Source organism: Mixophyes fleayi, chromosome 3 (assembly GCF_038048845.1).
Source record: "Mixophyes fleayi isolate aMixFle1 chromosome 3, aMixFle1.hap1, whole genome shotgun sequence".
Lineage (NCBI taxonomy): Eukaryota > Metazoa > Chordata > Amphibia > Anura > Limnodynastidae > Mixophyes > Mixophyes fleayi.
This window is the reverse complement of record NC_134404.1, coordinates 339,970,397-339,996,307: the sequence shown is the minus strand read 5'-3', so window position 1 is coordinate 339,996,307 and position 25,911 is coordinate 339,970,397. Positions and strand designations below refer to the sequence as shown.

The 25,911-nt window shown below is 42.4% G+C and overlaps 1 protein-coding gene across 3 annotated transcripts in view; it reads left to right on the top strand.

Annotated features, from left to right (window-relative positions):
* The window catches only part of BABAM2 (BRISC and BRCA1 A complex member 2), a 202,341-nt gene that overhangs the window by 70,898 nt on the left and 105,532 nt on the right, over positions 1-25,911 (top strand). For all 3 annotated transcript variants that reach the window (XM_075204404.1, XM_075204403.1, XM_075204402.1), the window contains exon 7: positions 25,045-25,154. In XM_075204404.1, the coding sequence (XP_075060505.1) occupies positions 25,045-25,154 (110 nt within the window). The remainder of the gene's footprint in view (positions 1-25,044; positions 25,155-25,911) is intronic.

Here is a 25,911-nt window from a genome sequence, read left to right as displayed (position 1 = left end):
AGACCCAATGTCTGATTTGATGAAAGATTAAATTGTCCCTGTAGTTGGGCGAAGGATTGGAGACCTCCTGCGTTAAATTATAGGTGTATTACATTTAGCATTCCATAGGTTCTGTCCCACACTTGTATCTAAGGTTAATGTTCTGATGTTTTTACTAACCAGCCTTAGCTGTACATGATTGGTACTAAGAGGCATTTCTGAAATCTCTGTGTTCTCTCTGGGAACAATGAAGAAAGCAGTCTGTCTTTCCCAGCCTATGTAATTAGCGGCATTCACCATCCCCCATAATTACTGTGACATCATGCGTTAACAATACAGAACTTACATGGCATAAACCAAGCAGTACATTATAAGTCTTGTGTTTCACTACAGTGCACATTGAAAGGGTTAAAAGACAGATATGTATATATGCTGGTTTTATCGCTGTCATTTAGACGTACTTTGGTCATATGCTTTAACTTCGAGCCGTCTGCTCTTTTATCAGTATTTTCAAAGGATATTATCTTGTGTCACAATTGTCCTCAGATGACAGATGATGCGAATGATCTGTCGCGTTTCTGCTGTGATTCTGATATTAGTTTTTGTGGTCAGATAGAGCATAGTTACAGCCTGTATAATGTATCTTCATGTATCCCTGGGACTGGCACATTGTTTGCTGTGTTGGCTAGTGGTTTGGATTTGGCAGTGAGTGACCAGTTTGCGTGATTACCTAGAGAGTCATAGTGATGTTACCTGTACAGGAGCCCATAGTCCCTGCAATTTGTGTTGATTCCAGCTCTGTGCATTTTGTTTCACATTTTCTTCCAAGTTGCTGAAATGATAAAACATTTATTTTGTAAGTAAAGTCTTTCGCAGAATTCAAGTATGTGGATATATATTCATCACACCCAGAGATGTACTAGAGATTGCAGGAAGCGGAATTATACCGTTTGATGGGTTAAAAAAAGCAAATGTGTCGTTGACTGATGATTTCTGATAACCTTTTTGAGAATTGGTTTAATTGGGGTCTGCACACTTTGAGGTTATCATTCTTCATCTCTTTTTTGAAGTTGGTGCGGACGCAGTAACCTGTAGCCATGGAATGTTAACAGCAGCACAGATTATTTCAGGAGTGTGCTGATCTTGTGGGAGGCAGTGACCTGTCTGCTTTTGTCATTATGTAACTGAGGACACTGTTGTATGTGACAGGGGCAGAGTCATGATGTAAGGAAGCAGGAAGCCACAGACTGAGAGTTATATAGTGGAAGGAGCAGGGTCCCCAGCAGTACTACATGGTGTTCATTGCTATATAAATCAGGAGATGCTCCAGAAACCTTAAGTGATTCTCAGGCACTCCCTGGTCGCCACTCCGGGGGAACGGGATCTCAGGTTCTGTCCACTGGCCCCAGCCTTCCGGTCAGAGGGCTAAGTGCGGCACTGCAGGTACAACATTTCATCTTAGCCAGAAGGCCAGGAAGCGACACACACACACACACATACACACACACACACATACACACACACTAACACACACTAGGGTTATTTTTGTCAACAGCCAATTAACCTACCAGTATGATTTTGGAGTGTGGGAGAAACCCCACACAATCTGGAAAGAACATACAAACTCCAGACAGAGTAAGCCCTGGTCGGGAATCGAACTCATGACCCCAGCGCAGAGTACAAACTATAGAAGCCTACGCCCATTGCACCATGCTGACTTTACATGTTGCAGCTCTACCGGTCCATCTTGCCCCCTGTGGCCGGACATAATACAGGAGTCCATAAATGATTAGCTTATAGGCGTTTCCACAGTGCCCACAGATGCTGATTTACTGATAACCATACTCCTAATTGAAATACTCCTTAAGAATGTACCACATTGGCATCAGGGCTCAGTGATGTCACTAGTTCCTAGTGAATTGATCGGCTGACTATTACACAATTTTGCTGCCTCCACTGCAGGTGACGGGTATGCAGAGAGAGAGACAGAGAGAGCCCTTCACATTGTCTACCCTGTAATAATGGTATGAAACTATTGGATCTTTTCTAGTTTTGAATAACTCTAGAAAAACATTCTGTCACTGTTCACCAGATAAAGTTTTCGCCGCTCAGTGACCACATAAATGTGCTGAAGTGTGAAACTGGTCTCTGGTTAATGTCACTGGGAAATTGCAGCTAAGACTCACAATCCTCTATTCACCAGACACATTATATTCTCCCGTGATTTCCTCTTGTCTGCACTTTTCTGCAACTGGAAGAAGCGTTGACCTTTTCTGCATGCGATTGTTCTGCTCTGACCGTAAGCGCCGGTCATTGTTCTATTATATCCAAGTAACCGACCCATAGTGCTCACAAAGGAATCCGCTGGATCTCAGTAAACTTGCGTTACAGTTTATCCTATACGTCATAGCTCATGTTTTATGGGGAAACTGGGAGATGCTATAATATAGACAGTTCCTTTTCCACGGTCAGTAAGAGACTAATTCATTAACCTTTTTTATGTATATTTATTTATATATAGCACCAGCATGCTCAGCAGTGCTTTACATTGGGAACAAACACAGTATTTAAACAAGACTGGGTATTAACTAAAGATGGTCACTGACCCCCGGGTTTTGGTTTTGGTTTTGGTTTTGGATCTGGATTACCTTCGTGTTTTGGTTTCGGTTTTGGTTTTGCAAAACCGCCCTTGCTTGTTTTGGTTTTGGTTTTGTTTGGTTTTGTTTTGCTTTGTTATTTTTGAAAAAAATATAATTTTTGGGGTCTAAAATAACCTAATTTAGTGCTCCACCACTTTCTTAGATAAGTGAGGTAATTCTAAAGCTAATAAATTAGGAAAAAAACAGTTTAATCCCTGGTAGGCCGTCCTTAATGCGAACCCTTGTCTGCAAATTATACAGTCAAACCTGGTTGTCTGGTTGTCTACCTCCTCCATCTTTGATTATTGGCAATGTAGCCATCATCTTTGGGTGTATAATACACCCTACACTTGTAGTTGAATAGTAAAAAAGCAGCCTGCACAGACTGTGGAGCTAGAAAGTAAAATTAAATGGACCACAGTACTTTGGTGGCTATCTATGCCCCCCCCCCCCCGCCCTGCCCTCCACTTGTAGTTGAATATAAAAAAAGCAGCCTGCATAGACTGTAGAACTAGAAATTCGAATATACAAAGAAATGGACAAAGGCAGTTTGGTATCTGTCTGCATCAGACTCCCCCTCCCATCCACATGTAGTAAAATATAAAAAAAAAGCAGCCTGCATAGACTGTAGAACTAGAAATTCGAATATACAAAGAAATGGACAAAGGCAGTTTGGTATCTGTCTGCATCAGACCCCCCCCCCCCCCCATCCACGTGTAGTAAAATAGAAAAAAAAAAGCAGCCTGCATAGACTGTAGAACTAGAAATTCGAATATACAAAGGCAGTTTGGTATCTGTCTGCATCAGATCCCCTCTCCACTAGGAGTAAAATAGAAAACTATTCAGCCATTATATAATCTGGAATAGAAATAGAAATTGAGAAAGGCAATTTGGTATCTGTCTGCATCATAATCATCAACATCCTCATTAGCGCCCTCGTCACCTCTATAAATCTCCCCCTCATCCTCTTCTATTTCCAAAGTGGCATCCTCAATTTGTGTATCACCGGCTACACTCGGGCTGTTCAGGTACACATCAGCAGAACTGCTGAAAGGGCCCTTCTTTATGGGTACACTAACAGAATGCTCACGATTAGACATACCACTGTTGGATGGACTCTCCACAGGGATTGGTGTCATTTGTGAATCAGAGCAAACATTATCCTCTAATGCCTTACTGTTATCTTGCAGCTCGGCTTTGACGCGTAACAGTAGTTGTGCACCAATTGTAGGCTCGGTAACTTTTTGGGATCTGCCACTAATAGCCAAAGGTGAAGGCCTCATCCTCTCTTTGCCACTGCGTGTGTAGAATGGCATTTTGTTTTTTGGACTGATTTTGAAACACTCTAGTTTGACATTGCCTTGCCCAGATGACGTACTGGGAACACTAACATCAGGACTGGTGACAGAACCTGGTTGCTCATTCTGATCATATGTGGACTGCTTTGAATCCATTCTGAGCGTCAAGCACTTGTAGTGGTAAAAATTATTTGGTAAGATACTGCTGACAGATATGTCTTTTGACAGCCAGAAATATTTATGTACAATTATGGGGGACACCCCAAAAGCACTGAGGAGTGCTAAAAATTATTTGGTAGATACTGCTGACAGATATGACTTTTGACAGCCAGAAATATTTATGCACAATTATGGGGGACACCCCAAAAGCACTGGGGAGTGCCAAATATTACAAAAATAAAATAAACCTCTATCCTCCTCTCTTCTCTAGCGATTTTTGTTACAGCAATTGGAATAAGAATATTGTATTCTCTGTCCCTGCTCTAATCAGCCTGTGACTACACCCTGCTCTCTCCCTCTGTCAAATGGCGATGGATTGCTGTGGAGGCAGGTATTTATAATCTTGAAGTATCGCGAGAACCGAGCCACGAGATCCAAAGACGTCACGATGACGTTCGGCCTCGATTTGGATTCGGAGCGGGCGGGAGAGTACCGAGCTACTCAGCTCGGTACTCAGATACCCAAAGTTCGGGTGGGTTCGGTTCTCGGGGAACCGGACCCGCCCATCTCTAGTATTAACAGACCGACAAAGTGGTAAGAGGGTGCTGCTCACTAGCTTACAGTCTATAGGGAAATTGGCATTTCATACATGAGGGTAAGTGCCACAGATTGCACAGAGGTCCAGACAGATAGCAATAGGAGAAAGTCCTTAGTGGAGCTTTGGTATCTGATCCAGTCACACAGCAATGTGGGGTCATTAGTGTGAGTATAGAAAGAAAATAAATGTAAGTTTTGCATGATCTATGTAGAGGTGGTGGTAGCAGGTATAACAACTAGAGATGTTCAGGCTCAGTTCCCCGAGAACCGAACATACCTGAACTTAGCAGATCCGAGTACCGAGCCAAGTCGGCTCTGTACTTTCGCACGCACTCGGAATTGAAAACGTCATTTTACGTCGTCGGATCTCGCGAGTTTTGAATTCCTTTTAAAGATCCAACGTCACGGAGGGGGGGAGGGAGGGCTTCCCTCCATTTTTCTTTTCTGCCACTGCTGTGTGCCAATGTGTTCTAGATTTGCTATGAACTGCCGTATGTTTGTGTCATTGCTCTGTCGCTTAGCATCCAGCCAGGTCGCTGCAGTATTTGTCCGAAAGTGTATGAAAATAATATTGTGATCTGTGAGGTGGTCAAAATTGACTGCAAATGACTTGAAATTAGTGTTATTGAGGTTAATAATAATGTATGAACAAAAAAAGAGCAAAATCTTGTGATTTTAGCATATTTTAGGATTTTTTCTTAAAAATCCAAAACCAAAGCACACGAGGGCGGTTTTTGCCAAAACCAAAACACGAAGCTCATCCATATCCAAAACCAAAACCAGTTCACGGGGGTCAGTGAGCATCTATAATAACAACCTACAGGAGTTAAAAAGGTGTTTCGGGAATTTGACTTGTTTGCCTAAAGAGAGGAGTTTTCAGGAAACACCTAATTATTTGGCGGCTAGTGGAAGGTCTTGCTGTATGATGCAGAGAGTTGCACAGAGTGGGTGCAGCCCGAAAAATGTCCTGTAATCGGGAATGGGAGGAGGTGATGAGTGTGGATGAGAGACACAGAGCGGATGGGTCTAGTCGGGAGATATTTTGAAACATGTGAAAAGATTTACAGTATATTAATGCAGTTCTGTTAATGGCTTTGTATGTTAGTAGAAGTATTTCTGATTTGGCAAAGAACAGGCAACCAATATAGGAACTATCGGAACAGAGAAGCAGTAGACAAACTTTCTATGAGGAAAATAGGTCCAGCTGCTGCATTCAAAATATATTGTAGGGTTTTATGTAACAAGATTTAGATGTAGATTTTAAGTAGACAGTGAGCTTGAGGGGTAGGATTTATTGTTATGTTATCAACACATATTGAGATGTCAGGTAGGTAACTTTACTTGAGTGGCAGAAAGATTATTAGATCAGTTTTTGAAATATTGAGTCTGAGGTGGCAAGAGGACATCCAAGATGAAATGGCAAAAAGATATTCAGTAACGTAGGTGTCACGGAACTGCAGAGATGGCCTCTAACCGGTATTGGCACAACTGAACAGGGAGGCGCGGAGTTTAACGTACCCCCGGTATTCACCAGGGACCCCCACAAGGGAGTTTGGGCTTAGCTGCAAAGGGTATGCAGGTCGCGGTTCTCCAAGACAGTCACCGATGTAGCGACAGTAGTAGACAGGCGTAGTCAGGCAATCCAGGTCAGGGCCAACCGAGCGGTGCAGTACACAGGGATGATCCAGAGAGGTCAGGTCAAGCCAAATAGTCAAATCAGCCGGGCAGCGAGGTACCAAATCGAAACACAGGAGAATAGTAACAGGAAGCCGAGTTAGAACCGAAGAACACTGGACCAGAAGTTCAGGAAGCGCTGGAGGAGGAGTGAACCAATACTCTGGCACTAGACATGTGTCAGATGCTGCTTTATATACCATAAGGTGCATCCTGATTGGGTTATGGAGATTTTGGCGGTCAGACATGCTGACTGCCACAGGTGAGCAGAGATAGCGTCCCGCTACTAATCAGCAGGACGCGGCTGCTGAGGAGGTGCAGGCGTCTGTCTCCTGCACCGTGTCAGTGCGGAGACGGCGCCTGACAGTAGGCCAACACAGATTGTGTGGATTACACCCAAATTTATCTATCCTCTCTGGATTTCTCACTGAGGTGATACTGAAATACAAAATAGTTTATTAGTTTTTCAAGAGAAGTGGTGTAGATAGATAATAGCAGAGGGTCAAGGATCAAGCTTTGTGCTACTTCAACTGATAGAGAAGCAGAGAGGAGGTGGACCCAGTGAAATTAACACTGAAAACCTAGGGAATACAGCATTTATATGAGTAATCGACAGTGTCCGATAAAGTGCTCAGTACATTGACTGCCTTAGTCAGTCTCTGTGGAGTGTGGGGAAGAACGCCGGACTGAAGAGGATCCAGTAGGATTTCTGAGTAGAGAAGCATGTGAGGCATGTGTAGACAAGCTTCTAAGTGGTTTGGAGGGGCATTGTAATTAAGAGATAGGTTTGCAGTCATAGAGAGCATTTGGCTCAGAATTAGGCTTTTTTTTCATTATAGGAATAATAATTGCGTTTTTTGAAATAAATATAAATAAATATATATATATATATATATATATATATATACACACTAATTTGTGGATTTGTGGGAGGATAGGACCAAGTGGACAGATAGTAGAGTGGAAAGAGAAGGATCTAGCAGGGACTTGATCTTCATTTGCTCTATCAAAGGAAGAGACGATACCAGAGGGTGTAGGAAAATAATTAAGCAGGTTATTGCTTGGGGCGAGGTTGCTATTTCATATGGGATCTTGTCAATCTTATCCTTTCAGTAGGAAGCAAGATCTTGGGGCTTGGTCTTGGTCAGAATTGATGTGGGAGGGTTGAGAAGAGATTTAAATATATTGGGGTTATAAGCTGAGCAGAGGTGACTGATTGGAAATGCATTTGATTGGCAATGTCTAGATCCATTCCATTAGGAGTGATGGATAGCGAAACATTTGAGGAAGTCATAAGAAGTACAAGACATTCACCAATGATGTTCTACTTTGCAAGAGAGTTTCTGAAGGCAGCTTGCTGCTTTTGTGTGCAACGGCTGAGGTTGTGTCTGATGTTAAGAAAAAAGAGTAGCTAAAGCCACTTGAGCGAAGACTGCTGTTAAGCTGTTATTATGATGTGGAACTGCATGATCAGGACAGGAGAACGTGGACGTTAGCGAAAGAAGTTGTTGCGGAGATGTGGAAATTAGTTGAAAATTAATAGAACTAAGATTTCTGAGTGTATGAAGAGACTTGGATAATTTTAAGTGGAAAGAGCGTAAGTTGGTGGAATAAAGTTTACAGATAATAAAGTGATGGTCTGAGAGAGTGAAAGGAGTGTTCAAGAAATCAGAATTTGAACAAGGTCAGGAGAAAACAAGATCAAGTCAGTGGCCATTACCATGAGCAGAAGACTTGGTCCATTGAGAGAGGTTAGAGAGGGTTATTTGGAAATAGAAAGAGAATATGGATAATCTAGATAATGGCCAGGATGTCAAAGGATAAGAATTGTGGGAATTAGGCAGCTACATGTTCAAGGAATTGTTGGGGTGATCAGGCAGGGGATCACACCAATACACAGAGGTTGAAAATCCAGATAGTATGCATTTTAAAAGATGTGAACATGAGTGATGGAATAGGTGGCAGAACTGTGAATGTGCAGAGTGTTCAAGGAGAGGTCCATACTCACCTCCATATCTGGTTCCAGGCCTGGTGGTGGTTGTGAAGTGGATACCACCATGTGAAAGGGCTGCAGGTGAGGCCTTGTCTGATTGTGTGAGCCATGTTGTTGTTATTGCCAGTAGATTGACATTGTTTGAACGAAGAGGTTATGGATGGAGATTAATTTGGTACGGACAGAGTGTGCATTCAGTAGGGCATTTTTAATGTATTTTTAAAGTGGTGGGAGATAGGTGGAATGTTAGAATGAAGTACATGGAGATGTGGGGGATAGGACCTGGGTTTAGTAATGTATCTCTGGCTGCCACAAGCAGAAGGATTGAGAGGTAGAGAAGATAATTGTAACCTATTTTGTGGTGACAGGTTCAGGATATTGCAGTTAATGAACAAAGATAAGGAAGGAATTGTGAGTGTTATTTATTGGCGGATTGTAGTATTCATGGAGCAATATAGATAAAGTGTTATGATACAGTGAGAGGGGGACGAGGTGAAGGATTTAGTAGTTCGAAGGATAATGCCATAGAGGGACAGTAGGACATACAGTATGTGAAGTATTTTGGGATTTGATAGGGTTTAAGAATCAGTGGCAAAGGACCAATACCAGTAAACAAAAGTTAAAGTGAGAAACAATTAGCAAATGCCTCTGTCCACGGCAGTGAGATGGTGACTGCAGTTTCTGGATGTAGCAGATGTTGGTCATGGGCAGCACGGTGGCTCAGTGGTTAGCACTTCTGCCTCACAGCACTGGGGTCATGAGTTCAATTCTCAACCATCTGTGTGGAGTTTGTATGTTCTCTTTGTGTTTGCATGGGTTTCCTTCGGGTGCTCCGGTTTCCTCCCACGCTTCAAAAACATACTGGTAGGTTAATTGGCTGCCATCAAATTGACCCTAGTCTGTCTCTGTCTGTGTGTGTGTGTGTATGTTAGGGAATTTAGACTGTAAGCGCCAATGGGGCAGGGACTAATTGTTCTTATTACACTATTTTTAGTCGCTGTGTTTTATGTTACCCGCATACCCTGGAATCCTCAGTAGTTATATTAGATGAAGACGAGATGCAGATATTCGGCACTTGAGCCTAGTTACACACATAACTTCTGGCATTACTGAGCCCTGCTAGAGCCATCAGAAGGTAATCGTACACACAAGCAGATACTGGTCATCTTCCTTACCAACATGTCCAATAATTATCCTAGTCATTTTAGTAGGATCAGTATCAGGTAATGTGATGGTTTCGGGACCACACACATAGGTGATATCAGTGATATCACAAAGTGTGTGAAGTCAAGATTAGATTCCTTCTGGCCAAGTGGCTATAATTATAGAGCCATCAAATTGAAGTACAGACGGCTTCACTAAGGTAAGGCAGTTGAGGTCACTCCCTGCAGAGATGTGATATCTGTTAAGCCTAAATTTAAATGCTTACCCTGTAATCACAGTTTTATGTCAGACGTCTTTTACATTCTCAAACTTTACTTACTAACATATTTGGGAAATTTATTAGTAGCTTTTTGCTATGGAGCAACTTGTAATTTAGGTTTAGTTTTCCTTTCAACTCCAGTTTCTGTAAGACCGAATACCTTGGGATTAAAGTGCCAATTTTGATATACTAATTGACCAAATATTTTATCCCCTGTGATAATTGACACTCATAAAAGAGGTGTGCAGTGATATGGGCTTAATCTGTCTCTGATGTGCTCGCTTTTTGAGCCTCTTGTGAAACACTAGCCCTGAGTGAGGCAGATTAAATGTCTTTTCATTGTGGGAGGAAGGAATTTACTTAGTAAGTTTGAATAAAGCCATTTCCCTCTCCCCTCTTCCATCTGCCTTTCAAAGCAAATTCTTTGTGGTGATCCCAGTGATGGGAAAGGTGCTGATTTCCACCTAAACTTAAAGTTGTTGTTTTTACATGAACAAATCCGTGTGGCTTTTTAAGTACATTTTGATCATTGTTTTATAGGGTTAAAGCAGTAATCCCATGAAAAATCAGGTGTGTTGATTTAACATAAATCACTTGCAGGCTATAAGAGCAATGTTGGTATTTACCATTTCCCCTTGTTTTTTTTTTCTTAAAACTGCTATTAATGATTTATGAAACCGGACTACCATGGCAACCACAGTCACATGACACTTGATATAGTGAGCAGAGAGGCTTTGGAACACCCCTCTGAGCTCTGTCTGCCCTGTGACATCCTCCTCCTCCCCCCTCGGCTGTCACATGACATGCTGAAAGCTGTGAGCCTGTGTCTGTGTAGCAGACTGACTGTGTCTGTGTCTGGCAGCCATCTTTATTTGGGAACCAGAGAGATTTTAAAACAGAGATAATGATTTGTTGGAGGATAGGTAAAAAATAAGATCAGAGGCAAGCTTGAATGATACTTAACTTGCTATTTAAAGAAAATAAATCAATGTAAAAAATAAATGTGGGAATTCTCATTTAAAGTTGACCTGTTATTTTACTAGTTATTATTGTCTAATGGCAGCAGTATTTGTAACAATATACGGTACAAGAGGTGCCTCACACCTCAATGGTTTCTCTAGTTCCTAGTGAATTGATAGGCTGTGTATTCATGAATATTCGTTCAGCCTACAAGATGGCCGCCACCACTGAGTTTAGATGACGGGTCAACCTTAAACCTGTAGTAACTGTCTGGGGACAGCAGTGTGGTTTACACTGTGCAGTGTATTGTGTGCACATTGTTGAGATGTTCAGTGATATTTTGTGGCTCGGACAAGAATTTATTTAGGGACTGACAAACGTTTTCCTATCCAATTTCACACATGTTCATATGTCGACTGATTTTGTTTATGAGTTGTAAATATTTGATGTGAAGTGTTTTTTTTTCAACACATCAATATTTTAGCAAATATACCAGATAAGCCATAGATTGTAAGCTTGCGAGCAGGGCTTTCTCACCTCTTTGTCTGTTTTTACCCAGTTTGTTTATTATGTTTGTTGGCGCTATATAAATAAATGATGATGATGATGATATGGCATTGTCAATATATCTTCTGTGAGATTGTTACTGAGAAGAGATATAGACCGGTATAACAAAAATGTGTTCCAGTCACATTTCTAAACCGTATATAAAGTACAGTCATGGCCAAAAGTTTTGAGAATGACACAAGTATTGGTTTTCACACAGTTTGCTGCTTCAGTGTTTTTAGACCTTTTTGTCAGATGTTGCTATGGTATACTGAAGTAAAATTACAAGCATTTCATCAGTGTCAAAAGCTTTTATTGACAATTACAGTAAGTTTATACAAAGAGTCAATATTTGCAGTGTTGACTCTTCTTTTTGAAGACCTCTCAATTCGCCCTGGCATGCTGTCAATCAACTTCTGGGCCACATACTGACTGATGGCCGCCCATTCTTGTCTAATCAATGCTTGGAGTTTGTCAGAATTTGTGGGTTTTTGTTTATCCACCCGCCTCTTGAGGATTGACCACAAGTTCTCAATGGGATTAAGGTCTGGGGAGTTTCCTGGCCATGTACCAAAAATGTTGATGTTTTGATCCCTGCGCCACTTAGTTATCACTTTTGCCTTACGGCAAGGTGCTCCATCATGCTTGAAAAGGCATTGTTCATCACCAACTGTTCTTGGATGGTTGGGAGAAGTTGCTCTTGGAGGATGTTTTGGTACCATTCTTTATTCATAGCTGTGTTCTTAGGCAAAATTGTGAGTGAGCCCACTCCCTTGGCTGAGAAGCAACCCCACACATGAATGGTCTCAGGATGCTTTACTGTTGGCATGACACAGGACTGATGGTAGCGCTCACCTTTCCTTCTCTGCACAAGCGTTTGTCCAGATGCCCCAAACAATCTGAAAGGAGATTCATCAAAGAAAATGACTTTTTCCCAGTTCTCAGTAGTCCAATCCATGTACCTTTTGCAGAATTTCAGTCTGTCCCTGATTTTTTTCCGGGAGAGAAGTGGCCTTCTTGACACCAGGCCATCCTCCAGAAGTCTTCGCCTCACTTTGCGTGCAGATGCACTCATACCTGCCTGCTGCCATTCCTGAGCAAGCTCTGCACTGGTGGTGCCCCGATTCCACAGCTGAATCAACTTTAGGAGATGGTCCTGCCGCTTGCCTGATGTTCTTAGGAGCCTTGAAGCCTTCTTCACAACTATTGAACCTCTATTCTTGAAGTTCTTGATGATCCGATAAATGGTTGATTTAGGTGCAATCTTACTAGCAGAAATATACTTGCCTGTGAAGCCCTTTTTGTACAGAGCAATGATGACTGCACGTGTTTCCTTGCAGCTAACCATGTTTAACAGAGGAAGAACAATGATTTCAAGCACCACCCTCCTTTTAAAGCTTCCAGTTTGTTATTCTAACTCAATCAGCATGACAGAGTGATCTTCAGCCTTGTCCTCGTCAACACTCTCAGCTGTGTTAAGGAGAGAATCACTGACCTGATCTCAGCTGGTCCTTTTGTGGCAGGGCTGAAATGTAGTGGAAATGTTGTTTTTGGGATAAAGTTCATTGTCATGGCAAAGGGGGACTTTGAAATTAATTGCAATTCATCTAATCACTCTTCATGACATTCTGGAGTGTATGCAAATTGCCATCATAAAAACTGAGGCTGCATAGTTTGTGAAAAATAATATTTGTGTCATTCTCAAAACTTTTGGTCATGACTGTATATGAATAAATCTGTTCTGTATCCAATTCGATCACATGTTGGATAAGTAGAATATATGGAGATGGTCATTTGGTGCCCAGATTATATAGGGCCCACAGTCGGAGGTGACTGAGTGCACTGGCAGCTGACCTGGTTTTTAAGCAGTCCATAGTTCGATCACTATCAGATGTCTATAAAGATTACTGGTTATTTTAGCCCCTCACCCACACAGTGATTTAGGGCCAATTTGGTCTAAAAACAACCAAATTGTGCTTGTGTGAGTAGCTTAAGGATCACAATTTTGAGTCCAGGAAATAATTACATACACTCCGTTGTTTTAATAATTGTTTCCTTTCCTGTCTATGATCTATGCATTTTTCTTGAAGAAAGATAATCACAAACTAGCGCGGTTCTGTTTGTATTGAAGTGAGTGGGTGATGCAACAGGGACAGGTTTATTTGTTTGTATTTTTTCACTTGCATATTTTTTAGTCACACGTTCCTGTAGTTTCCCCACGATCGGCACCTTGTTCCTCAGATAGCATGGTATCTCTGTTTTTTGGGGGGATAATAACTGGAGTCTAAGCACCTGGACTATTGTACTGAGCCTGAGACCTGTGAGGTTGCATAAGGTACAATAAAGTGCATTGTATTTCAGAAGCTGAAGTCTTGTGCAGGTATAGATCACAGAGTATAGTAGTGATACAAATTAATACAGTATCATGTCACAGACCTTTTGGATTATAAATATAAATATTAATAGTCATATATAATGCAGCTACTATCACCTACCACCCCTGTTATGGAAATGTGTCAAGCTCCCGTAGGTAAGCGACTGATCGACTACGTCACACAGGTGTTGGAGAACAATGCTCACTGACGCAGAGGTTATTTGTCCTCGCTTCATGGGAGCTTTGAGATGCATTTATTAACCTCAGCTGTGTGTAAGCAACAGATGATCGTTCAGTTTTGAATAGTCAGGTATATTTCCACAAGTCCAACTGCACTAAGAAATCTTATAAATAAACAATTTTATTTAAATTGCACAAACAATGAAATGCAAGTGGTATAGTCCCTACTGCTGGCCCGCCGTTCATCTCACCCAGGTGTCTGCCTTCCCTGCAACCTTCGGCCACTCACCGACCCGTAGCATCGCTCAGTGCACGCTGTATGAATTAATGACAAGCCCCAGCAGGTAGCGGAACTCTGCATAACCCCAGCCAAGCTGTGACCACAAGTGGCATCGCTGCCAAATCCAAAAATAGATCTTGGGACACCACAGGATAAAAGTAAAGGTGGGAAGTGAGTCATGTCTTTAATAAGTAAATAACTCCCTCTGAGGACTTGCCCACATATTCACTCTAACGCTGAGTATGTTGATGCACCGTTCAGAGTGGTTACTGTATTGCCATTTCAGCTATATTTTTAGCCCTGTTTCTACCAGCTGTACGTGGCATTAAGAATGAACTTCTGACTTTGTGGATGTTACATCCTCTCTTACTACAACACAAAGCTGAAAACTGCAATTCCACATTACTCCTTAGTTCTGTGACTCCGGGTCCCCGGCTGGTCTGTGTCCAGTCTATGTCCGCAGGGCTCTATGTTTCCTACAGAGATCGAGCAGCAATGTTAATTTGGACGCAGAAAAGGGGCCTTATTTTGAAACTCGCTCCTTCCCTTTGCATGTTCTGGTAGTTTGTACCGGCCAGCCACACTAGGCTGCAGCCTAGGGCACGGTGCTTTTAGGGGGGTGAACAATTGTGACAATGAAAGGTACGCACTGAAATACATTTTAAAATAAAAGAGAATATTTGTTCTCCAAAGTAAAAAGAAAACTTGAGAGAAAAATGTAGTAAGGTTTTAATCTTGACGTATTACCATGGTAAAGGCTGAAGACAATGAGTCATCCTTGGGTGGGCGCTTGAGGATAAGCGAGTAGGAGAGACAAGGATGGTGATAGACGAGGATGTGACAGCTCCTCCTCCTCCACCCTCAGCAGCGCACGTTCACGCCTCCGGTCTGCTCTACAGTTCTGATTCTAATGAAAACTAAATGAGCGACAAAGATCACTGTGACCCTTTTAAAGAGCCAAGTGGCGCTGAGCTTCAAAAACACAGGGAGACAAAAATTGGTGATTGGGGGGGGGGTGTGAAGGAAGCCAAATTTTAAATTATGGTCAAGTCCCTTTTACCTACCTTGTATCAGCACGGGGTGGAAGGTGAGCGTATCAGCCTACCGCAGCCTGAGCTCTTAATCAGGCCCTGAGGGTGGATGCTTTTGGCCAGTAAGTACTTGATGTATTTTAGGTTCACAATTGCCAAGGGAAGTACAAACTGTACCTGTGGATTGTTAACCAATGTTATCAATGATTTATTTATCAATGAGATGGGCAGCACAGTGGCCTAGTGGTTAGCACGTCTGCCTCACAGCACTGGGGTCATGAGTTCGATTCCCGACCATGGCCTTATCTGTGTGGAGTTTGTATGTTCTCCCTGTGTTTGCGTGGGTTTCCTCCGGGTGCTCCGGTTTCCTCCCACACTCCAAAAACATACTGGTAGGTTAATTAGCTGCAATCAAAAATTGACCCTAGTCTCTGTCTGTCTCCCTCTCTGTCTGTCTTTGTGTGAGTGTGTGTATATATTAGGGAATTTAGACTGTAAGCTCCAATGGGGCAGGGACTGATGTGAATGAGTTCTCTGTACAGCGCTGCGGAATTAGTGGCGCTATATATATATATATAAATAAATGATGATGATGATGATGATGAATGAGAGATACACAGGTGTCTTGACGATACTGGCCCGGAACGTTAAGGGTTAAGTTAGAAGTCTGCCGATGTAGCTGACTCTAGTATGCACCGTGGAACTAAAAGTCTAGAGTTGGGGGTATATTTGCTAAACTGCGGGTTTGAAAAAGTGGAGATGTTGCCTATAGCAGCCAATCAGACTCTAGCTGTCATTTTGTAGAATGTGCTAAATAAATGATAACTAGAATCTGATTGGTTGCTATAGGCAACATCTCCACTTTTTCAAACCCGCAGTTTAGTAAATATACCCTTTGGGCTTTCAGTTCCACTTAGTGAAAAAAAAAATAGTCAAAAATAAATTAATAGTATAATATTTAAAACAAAAATCAATATTCCAAAGTTAATGACTGTTCAAAAAAAATGCTTTAATCAAATAATAAAGTATTTCAGATTCTAGCTATGACTTTCTAGAATGTACTAGATAAATGGTAGCTGGAATCTGGTTGCTATGGGCGACACCTCCACTTTTCCTTTTTTAAAATTTGCTACATCTACCACATAACTTATTTTCATTAAAGTCCTGTAATAAGCCCATTATTATATTTCAATTTTTAACTCTTTAGACTAATAACAAGGAGGAATGTTAAAAACTGGGTTAGCGTGCCTTTATACTATCCTGTTAAACCTTCCAGCAGCGAGTACAGAGAAAAGCAGATGTGTTTTGTTGTCTCATGAGATCCAGATCCACGTGCTGTGCATCCATGTGTACTGCGCTATTACACCGCACTGTGTTAGATACATGCACTATTACACCGCGCTGTGCTAGATACATGCACGATTACACCGCACTGTGTTAGATACATGCACGATTACACCGCACTGTGTTAGATACATGCACTATTACACTGCGCTGTGCTAGATACATGCACTATTACACAGTGCTGTGTTAGATACATGCTCTATTACACAGTGCTGTGTTAGATACATGCACGATTACACCGCGCTGTGTTAGATACATGCACTATTACACTGCACTGTGCTAGATACATGCACTATTACACCGCGCTGTGCTAGATACATGCACTATTACACCGCGCTGTGTTAGATACATGCACGATTACACCGCACTGTGTTAGATACATGCACGATTACACCGCGCTGTGTTTAGATACATGCACTATTACACAGCGCTGTGCTAGATACATGCACGATTACACCGCACTGTGTTAGATACATGCACTATTACACTGCGCTGTGCTAGATACATGCACTATTACACAGTGCTGTGTTAGATACATGCACTATTACACAGTGCTGTGTTAGATACATGCACTATTACACAGTGCTGTGTTAGATACATGCACGATTACACCGCGCTGTGTTAGATACATGCACGATTACACCGCGCTGTGTTAGATACATGCACTATTACACCGCACTGTGTTAGATACATGCACTATTACACCGCACTGTGCTAGATACATGCACGATTTCACCGCACTGTGTTAGATACATGCACGATTACACCGCACTGTGCTAGATACATGCACTATTACACAGTGCTGTGTTAGATACATGCACGATTACACGGCACTGTGTGCAGGCAGAGGCAGGCTGTTCGCACTCCCATTATCTGAGGAAGGGATTACAGCTATTGTGACTGCGTGGAACAGATGTTTTTGTTGGATTGCCCAGGAGCAGATGCCTGGCTGTCATTAATCCCTGCTTCCAGTAACTCACAGTCCACTTACAGTAGATGGGATCTGGTCATGTGATCAGCCCCTCAGTCACATTGCTGTCTGCATATTAACCTCGCTGATTACAGGTCACGGAGCGGTCAGTTGCCTTATGGGACTTTTACTAACTGTACGCATACAGTACATTGTCATACCTTACACCAGATATCACTAGAATGCTGGTACTTGTAGTTCCACAGCAGATGAAGAGCCATGGATTGTATAAATGAAGTCTCCTATATTTACTTATAATCAGCTGATACAGCTAAAAGTTTCTGAAAGATCCAGCCCCAGCTACATAGTGATAGATCTGCCTGCTGCAGTTATCTGACGTTCCCCTCCTCGTCCCCGTCACACTGCTGCAGTTATATGACGTACCCCTCCTCGTCCCCGTCACACTGCTGCAGGTCGCTGGACATTCTAATGGACTCATCTAAAATTGGACACAAGTTTCTTTTTGTGAAAATAAACTTCTTCATACTGCTCATATGCATCAAAAATACTTTGTGTATTAAGAATTTTACTCATCCCTGATTTACGTTTCCTTACACCTGGAGCAGTGGAACAGGGGATGGAACGGCCATTCAAATGTGAACCAGAGTACAGGAAGGGGGTGTGAAAGTAATGCCATATAATTGGAGGTGGGCGCATCCACAGATATGCCTGGAGGATCAACGTTGATGATGATGACCAAGGAGAACCTTTGCAGCGTAAAAACAAATTGATACATTTTAAAGAAACATCTTCCCCTCCCACCCCAAAGTGAGCCAGACAGCACGGAGTCCCCCTACCACAAATGCTGGAACCAGTACTAGGCTATGACAAGCTGGGCTGGTCACACTGTAACAGGGAAACACTGTAAGATAAAAAGAGGAAATGTTTTACACATATTACATTTTGTGATTACTAAGCCATGAAAACCACACTTCAGTTATGTGGGCAAAAGAAAGTATTTTGGTGAAATTATCTTGACATTTAGAGCCTGATTCACGTCCATTTGTGCGTGTTATCTTGTATGAAATAGCCCTGCACGTGATCCCAAACAGACCTTGCTTGCGCCAATGAACGCAATTCATGTCTGACCGCAAATGGCACTTACGACTGCCCTTGACTTGGGAGGCAAAGCAGGGGAGGGAGGGGCGGGATGAACGTACACCATGTACAGTAAGGGCCCAAATTCAAGCCCTGGGTTTCCTTTTAAGTACACCTGATTCCAGCCGCATCAATTGCTGCATCAACTGCACCAGCTACAAGTCAGGTGCAAGTGCCGGATGATAGTGATAACTGATACGGCATAATCTTTGTATTACAACGTACACATACGTGTGCCACGAGCTAGCACAGAAAATGTTTATGCACGGAAGATAGATGTAAAATCTGTACCGTATATAAACTGTACTGTATACTGCGGTCTGTTCTGTCTGTCTACATACGGCAAGGCAGAGCGTACTTACACCCAGATCCAAATGGAAAGATATCAAACGATATGTTCGGATAAGCGTATGGTCGGAACTGCACTAAAGTTCGTGTTCCTTTTTAAAAACACCAGTTGTGTCCGAAAATGATGGCATCACTGTGCCTGATGCTTAAATCGATAGGATACGTCCTCATTAATATTAGATCAGCTCACTAAGGACATATCCCCCCACTCTCATGACCGTAAATGAGGCACAGTATTTTGGAAGGTGACCTGGGGCGTTCCTGTAAGAGGGAGCTGCTGTGAAGTGGTCGGAGAACTTTGATGGGAAGTTGACAGTTGTGCGCAGTTTGCCGCTTGATGTTTCTCCAGTGGACTCTTCTGGTTCGAGGAAGTGCACACAGAACCAGAAAGTACACAGTCACCTGAAAGTGCTCTATTTATGGTTCTTTCATGAGCTCACTGACAACAGACGACAGGTCCACTTTACCAAAACAGAAATACAATCTTACAATGTTTTCCTGCAGCAATTGTCCTTGTGAACAAACGATAATAAATATTCCCAAGATCTTGATGGATCAGATGACTGTCACCCAGACTTTGATTTGTCTACAATCCAGCTGCTGGTTGTGTAATCTCAGTGTGTGAGGTAGGAACACCTGAGTAATGTGATCTGCGGAAAATCAGAATTCAGCCAGATCTGTTATATACTCACATTTCACCTAAACGTCCGCCACCCGCTCTGCGAAGTGATATCATGTCTTACTGGCTGCTCTCAATCCCAAGCGGTGCTTATGGAGATGACGGCTCCTCTGTTGAGATGTCTGCAAACTGAACATGGAAACGTTTCTCAGAACTGTATGTAGCTATAAGGTAGTGGTTTAAAGCTTACAGATAAAGTGTTGTAAGCTTATAGCACAAGTGCCGGTTTCATAACCAAAGCAAAGCCACTGCTTTTACCTATCTAGTCATCTAACCTGCATGGTATCTGCTCACCAGAAGCACTGCACCGTATGAACAATATCCCACTCAAAATCATTTGTCATTAGTTATGGTGGGTGCTAGGGATTTCCACAATGTGAAAAACAAATATGAATCTGAGTATGCACGGAATCACCCAATTAATTTAAGAAAACGACAAACACCTATTGAAATCCATTAATAGATATAAACCTATTTGTATATTAAACTACAATAAATGCTTTAAAACAATAGACCATGGCAACACATATGGACACAGGGCTGCATGTGACAGGGGCAGTGACATGATGTGAGGAGGGGAATGGAGGCAGCAGGAAGCCACAGACTGAGAGTTATATAGTGGAAGGAGCAGGGTCCTCCAGCAGCACAGAGTATATCAGGAGATGAGTGATGTGTTAGTGAGGACAGGGCTGCATGTGACAGGGGCAGTGACATGATGTGAAGAGGGGAATGGAGGCAGCAGGAAACCACAGACTGAGAGTTATATAGTGGAAGGAGCAGGGCCCCCCAGCAGCACCTAGTATATCAGGAGATGAGTGATGTGTTAGTGAGGACAGAGCTGCATGTGACGGGCAGTGACATGATGTGAGGAGGGGAATAGAGGCAGCAGGAAGCCACAGACAGAGTTATATAGAGGAAGGAGCAGGGTCCTCAGCAGCACAGAGTATATCAGGAGATGAGTGATGTGTTAGTGAGGACAGAGCTGCATGTGACAGGGGCAGTGACATGATGTGAGGAGGGAAATGTAGGCAGCAGGAAACCACAGACTGAGAGTTATATAATGGAAGGAGCAGGGGCCCCCAGCAGCACAGAGTATATCAGGAGATGAGTGATGTGTTAGTGAGTTTGGGGAAAACATCTTTTTAGTGTCCTCCTGCTGTCTCTGGCACTTCCTTTGCTCAGTGAGATTAGTTATACATCCACTGTCTATCTGGCCAGCATTGCCAGGAATATGTGTCTACATTTCTGAAAGCCACAGAGCTGAAGCAGTAATGAGATAGGTTTCATGTCTTCTGTTATTTATGTGTAATAAAATCCTCTTATTGACGCTGTTGTTGACTTCAACAAGTGTTCAGTTGGCTGAGAAGTGGGATATTTCTGTATTTATGTCAGATCATCACTTACACAGGATCGTTCTCCCGGTTTCTATGCAGTCTTTCTCTGTAAGATCGAGACTGTTCCGTGGGGATTACTGAGCTGTATACATAACATTCACATTTGGCTCATTTTATGTATACATGGCAGAAATCTTACACGGATGCAAAATGTCATTTTTGTGTTGAAATGAAAAAAGTCCGTTTGTTACTTTGATATTTACACTGAAAGAAATATGCGTTCAGATAACCCTATATAAATATCTTCCCTGTTGCTCCTCTATTCCTATGGTGGAGAAATGATCCACTGGTTGGAAACCTCTCTCCAGCTCTCAGTATAAATATATCATTGTATGTAATTGCATTACGGTTACAATGAGTTCAGACCTCCCACTGTTCACCCTGATATTATATAATATTATGTCAGTTAAAATGATAATTGCTTTTATAAATTTGTTAGTAATAATTGTATATAAGCAGTTGGCACTCTTGAATCAAACAAGCATTTTTCCAAAATATAGTAAAATAATTACAGTAACTTATTCAATCTAATTATCATAAATTACTCACACATGCAACAATTTTACACGTTATTAACAAAAGGTCTTTGCTGAACGCTCGTTTCACAGAAAGTGAAAGTACATGATCATGTTTTTATATATTTTGTATTTGATACCATCAGTTTAGAGCAGTGTTGGCTAAGCTGTGACACTCCAGGTTTTGTGAAACTACAAGTCCCAGCATGCTTTGCCAATGTGTAGCAGCTTATTGCTGGAAGGGTATGCTGGGACTTGTAGTTTCACAAACATCTGGAGAGTCACAGGTTAGCCAACACTGGTTTAGACTTAATAACTTCACACATATATAGCACTGATTTAATATCTAATGTTTACTTGCTTTGCAATTAAAGTCTGTCTGTGCGCCTGTGATCTCTCAGTTTTGCTATCGATATATATCAAACAATCCTATAGGACCAAATTGCACAGATCCAATCAGATTACAGTGATTAAGAAGGCAAGGGGAAATATTTGCACAATGTACCCAACCCACCTCTTTAAGGAAGCTTATTAAATTCCCAAACAAACGTCTAAACCTCCCTAGGATATTCCCCACCCTGACACAGATTAGGCAAAATTTACATTTATTCTCTGTTTATGCTCAAACAACCTACAGACCCCCTGATTGTGTGACTGGATCATATAGCCCCACTAAGCACTGTCTCCCATTGCACTCTGTAGGGACCAATATGCGCTATGTGGCAGTTACTCTCATGTATCAAGCTCCTATTATTCTATGGGTTATAGATTTCTGAGCAGCGCAGTCTTGTGTTATTATATAAAGCACTGCAGAGCATGCTGGTACTATTCACTATAAGCGATAATAATGCTATTTTAGTGTGTGCTGATCATCTCACACGTGCAGATGGGGTTCATCAGACAACTTGCTTGTCCATCCCGCCACATCAAATGCAGTTGGTTTGATATTAATATAACTGGGTTATGATTTCTTACAATCAAATTGACCAATAAAATCTTACTGTTTGAGGTGTGGGGAAATTTGGGATATTTGGTCTGTTTTTCCCAGGTTATAATCTTACTGTAAACAGGGTCATGTTTGATTGAGGTTTTAAAACCCAGAAAATAAAATAATCAGAGGAAACCCTAGACATCAAGGGCCTGATTCATCTCCAGGCGCAACCTGTATGTAACTTGCCTTTAAAATATACATAACTTAGACGTATCTCTGACTGCATTGGAAGTTAAGCGGATCTTGAGATACGTTTCCAGTTGAATCTGGGTGTAAGTGCGCTCTGCCTATATGGAGACAGAACAGAGTGCAGGATATACAAATGCATAAGTGCAATATAAACTCCTATCATTATCAGTAATTAAAGTATTTATTTTTTAATAGTAAATACATAAATCCAGTTGTTCTTAATGTATATACAATGTGTTTCACACTCTCTCTTACGTGCATACACACATACATTTAGTTGTTAAAACACAGCTATGCTGTGCCAGTCATCATTATCATCAGCACTTACACCTGCCCTGTAGCTGGGGCAAATGGTACGAGTAAAAACACGTTCTTAGGAGAAACCCAGGACTTGAATCATATACATCTGCGCACACCATTGCTGTAGTTGGCCTATGTTCAGCTGTCCCTTCCCTCCCCCGTTCCACCCTTCAGGTTGTAGACGGTCATAAGCGTCATTTGCATTCAGACATGAATTGCGTTTATTGCCGTCAGGTCCGCCTAGGAGTGCGCAGAGCTATTTCACACCAAGGGATTTACATCCAAAGATCTATCAGACCCTATGTCTCCTCACAGTGTAATAAACTGTGTGGTGAACTTATAATTGTATTCAGTACATTTCCATTATGGAGAACTTCTTGCCCTACATTATGTTTACATGTCATAAAAGCCACAAACTGAGAACCATAAAAAAAGACTTTGTAATCCTTATATATCTTGTTATCTGAACCTTCTTTTTTTCTTTTTGCTAATTGCCTTCATTATGTATTTTATCTGCTTACGGAGTTCTAGACAGTGTTGAGAACTGTGAAGATTGTTTGAGACATTGTGCAACTCTCATGCAGATATGTTTTGTTTTCATATGTCCAAAGGCTTGTTATAGTCTGTACCTGCAGTGCAGGACGGTGGTCCCTGGCTCAGCTGGTCGGCCAGAAGTGTGTTATGGGTGATTGGTGCTGGCTGCAGTCGCATCAGTTCTCATTAGGTCCATGTCTAGTAAACAGTACATAGTTTATGTTCCAAGCTGCAACCATGTTGAGACCGCAAAAATGTTGTACTTAGGGTATGTTTAATATTCTGAAAGCAGCGCTGGATAAGGGGAGAAATGAGTTGTAAAGTGAAGAATTATCACTCCCTGAACTCTGTTGCTGTGGATGAAAGGTGTATTGGGGCAATTATTACTGCCTTACCCACACTGTTCCTCATACTGACTTAAAGGGTTTCCATGCCCAGTCCTGTGATTAGTGACTAAAGCCTGCTTGGGAGTCCCAGAACAATGTCACACTGACACCTGGTATCACAGAACAATGTCACACTGACATCTGGGATCACAGAACAATGTCACACTGACACCTGGTATCACAGAACAATGACACAACGACACCTGGGATCACAGAACAATGTCACACTGACATCTGGGATCACAGAACAATGTCACACTGACACTCGGGGTCTCAGTACAATGGCACAATGACACTCGGGGTCTCAGAACAATGGCACAACTACACTCGGGGTCTCTGTACAATCATCATCATCATCATCATTTATTTATATAGCGCCACTGATTTTGCAGCGCTGTACAGAGAACTCGTTCACATCAGGCCCTGCCCAATGGCACACTGACACTCTGGGTGCCATAACAATGGCAGGCTGACACTGGTGGTCACAGAACAATGACGCACTGACACTCGGGGTCTCAGAACAATGGCACACTGACACTTGGGATCCCAGAACAATGGCACACTGACACTCGGGGTCCCATAACAATGGCACATTGACACTTGGGATCCCAGAACAATGGCACACTGACACTCGGGGTCTCAGAACAATGGCACACTGACACTCGGGGTCCCATAACAATGGCACACTGACACTTGGGATCCCAGAACAATGGCACACTGACACTCGGGGTCTCAGAACAATGGCACACTGACACTCGGGGTCCCATAACAATGGCACACTAGCGCGCGGGGTCTCGGTACAATGGAACACTGACACTCGGGGTCTCAGAACAATGGCACACTGACATTTGGGGTCCCAAAACAATGGCACACTGACACTTGGGATCCCAGAACAATGGCACACTGACACTGGGGGTCCCAGGTTAATTAAATGGACCAAGAGATGACCAAATGAAAGTGATCCCAAATCAAGAAATCAGGGAAAAAAATATTCATCTGACATCTTTAATTATGCAGTGTACAGAGAATATGTGTCAAACATTTATCTCTTATTGATGAATTTGAAAAGTAAATTGTGGACCGTTAGCCTTTGATTTTAGATTTTGACATAAATCATTGGAACAATAGGTGATCTCTATTATATTGTCTTTTCATCTGTCTAGGACGCGAACGAGGACCCGGGGGAAGACGTTGCGCTGCTCTCAGTCAGTTTTGAAGACGCAGAAGCCACACAGGTGTTCCCCAAACTCTACCTGTCTCCTCGCGTAGAGCAGTAAGTGTGCAATCTAGCACCCCACTTTAAACCGCATTGTCTCAGTGTTTTGTTCTGGCACACGCCGTCCTGCAGTACACACTTTTGTCCTTAATCCGGGACAGTTGGAAGCTGCGCCCCTCTAACAAGTACTCCTTGCCAGTGTGGCAACATGTGCACCTGCCAGTGTCTGGTGCATGCGGCATTAAAGGGGTGATTTTAAATTCAGGCCAAGGGCGCTGGGGGTGGGTCTGCTCTTTGGAAGCGCAGGGCACTCACCCAGAAAGGCGCGGCACAGCCCAACTGATGTGACCACACCCTGTTATTGTTTCGCAGCAGCAAATGCACACTGTCCTAATAAGGAAAAACTAAAAGTTGCAAGGTATGGAGTTGGGTATTGAAATATTTTTACTGCTACACATAAGAAGCTTCTATTGAGGTTGTGTAATGAAGGTTACTGCATCAGTTCTGAATATAGCCCAATGTATTAGGTGAATTATGGATCCTGAAAACTTACAGATCTAGTACACATTTAGTGATTCTGCGCCATCAATCTTACTGCTGCTTGATGTCTGGAGAGTTTGAGAGCCCACAGAGATTAAATGTCACGGTGCTGGTTGCTCCCAGCAAAGAACCATTTGGCTGGGGTACCTATCAGAGACACACCAAGCCCGCTGAAGCTGCTACAAGCTGACATCAGAGGATTGTAGAAGGTAGAATAGTGATGGACGAAGCCAGAGTCTAGAGATTGGAGAAGGTAGAATGGTGATGGTTGAAG